We start from the raw sequence: 1,598 nt of genomic DNA on the forward strand, positions 1-1,598 counted from the left end.
GTGGAGACGGCAGGTGGTGGGTTGGGCATGGGGACGACGTAATTCTGACTTGGACAGTTAGCAGCATCAGCGCATTCAGAGCCAGGACACCCCGCAGCGCACCCAGCTCCGGGGTGGGGGGGGGGAGGGGTGTGTGTGTGTGGAGGCAGCTAGTCTCCAAATTAGCTGTGCACACGGGGTCGAGCAGTTTGGCTTTTGAAGGAGGGGAGCTGGACAGGGGTGAATACTCACCACACGAAACAGTGAGCGGCGGAGAGGACCCAGGAGGGGGCGATGAGGGAGCCCCCGCAGATGTGCACCCCGCTGTGGTGCAGGCTCACCTGCCACGGCCAGCGGCCCGGCTGCGCGTCTGAGCCCCCCACGATTCTGGCAGAGGGGTCAGGGCGACCACAGTCTGCAGCGGGGTACCGTGAGGTCATATCCCGTCCCTGCCCCGCACCCCGGAGGCCCCGGTAGCTTAGGACCAAGTTCCGTTCCTCACCCCACTCCAGTGTGCCGCCCTGAACAGAGAACAGAGGACTGGGCACCTGCAGGTTTCCGGTCCTCTCCACCTCCCTCGTGGCCTAGCCAGCCTCAACCTCCTTTCAGACCCGAGACCACCCTCCGCTTCCAGCCCCTGCTCACCCAGATCTCCAGGTTCTTCCTGAGCAGGACTTGCAGCTGCGAGTCAGACGGTAAAGAGAGGAAGATACTGGCGATTCCGGCCCTGACACTGCCCAGGCCTCAGCTTCCTTCACCCCCACCCTCGTCCTCTTCCCCAGTTCCCTGCCCTTCAGCACCCCCTGCCCCAGCACCCAGGCCCCTCCTATCTTTTTGCCTTTGCACCTGCCTTTCCCCAGGTCAGTGGCCTTACCTGGATCCTGGGAAGCTCCTGGGATGGGGCTGAGGGCTGGAAAGAGGAAGCAGGGAGAGCTGGAGCCCTCACTCACAGCCTGCCCGCCCCACTCCTGGCTTTACACCTACTCCCTCTCCCACTGCAGCCAGGCCTCCTCGCTCCCTCCTCTCTCACAGTTTCTCCCTCTTGCCACCTCACTCCCTCGGTCTCCAGATGGCCCCCTCCCCTTCTTCTGACACCAGCCTCGCTGGGCAGAGCTCGGGGGTCCTGCTTTCCAGCTCCTCAGATGCTAGGACCCAGGCCCCTGGCAGCCATCCTCTGCCTCCTGCGGTTACCGAGGGTCACGAGTGGGAGAAGCAGGTGCGGGAACATGGCACATTTGAGTCAACTGGAGGCACAGAGCTGGGTGACGGTCTGCTCCCTGCCACAGCTCTGTCACTGTCTAGGCGGCCGGCGCCCGTGTCTCCTGATGATCTCAGGAGCAGCCCCACCCTCCCTGGCCAGAGCCCATCTCTGGGAATCTGAGAGGATCTGGGGTTGGAAGGGGGAAGTAGGGAGCTTGAAGGCCCAGCCCTGTCCCATCTCACATCTCTGGAGGCCCAGGGCGGGGGTGGGAGGCAGATGTCCTAGTTACAGGACACCTGTTGGGTGCGGGAGGGAGGAGCGGAGAGCCCTGTGGGCAAAGGCACGAAAGGATAGCCAGGGGCTGGGAGGCCAGTGCTGGTGAGGCAGGGCTACAGGTGAGCAGTGGCCTTTGGGACAG

General features: G+C 63.8%; 1 protein-coding gene across 1 annotated transcript in view; it reads right to left on the reverse strand.

Moving 5' to 3' along the window:
- The window catches only part of PRSS36 (protease, serine, 36), a 9,418-nt gene extending 8,086 nt beyond the window's left edge, over positions 1 to 1,332 (reverse strand). The window contains exons 1-4 of the mRNA XM_014529787.1: positions 1,171 to 1,332; positions 854 to 889; positions 625 to 660; positions 232 to 394 (exon numbers count right to left, since the gene is read on the reverse strand). Of these exons, the coding sequence (XP_014385273.1) occupies positions 232 to 394; positions 625 to 660; positions 854 to 889; positions 1,171 to 1,207 (272 nt within the window). The 5' untranslated portion in view covers positions 1,208 to 1,332. The remainder of the gene's footprint in view (positions 1 to 231; positions 395 to 624; positions 661 to 853; positions 890 to 1,170) is intronic.
- Positions 1,333 to 1,598: the final 266 nt, after the last annotated feature.

The sequence above is a fragment of the Myotis brandtii genome, unplaced genomic scaffold, assembly GCF_000412655.1.
Source record: "Myotis brandtii unplaced genomic scaffold, ASM41265v1 scaffold698, whole genome shotgun sequence".
Classification (NCBI taxonomy): Eukaryota; Metazoa; Chordata; class Mammalia; order Chiroptera; family Vespertilionidae; genus Myotis; species Myotis brandtii.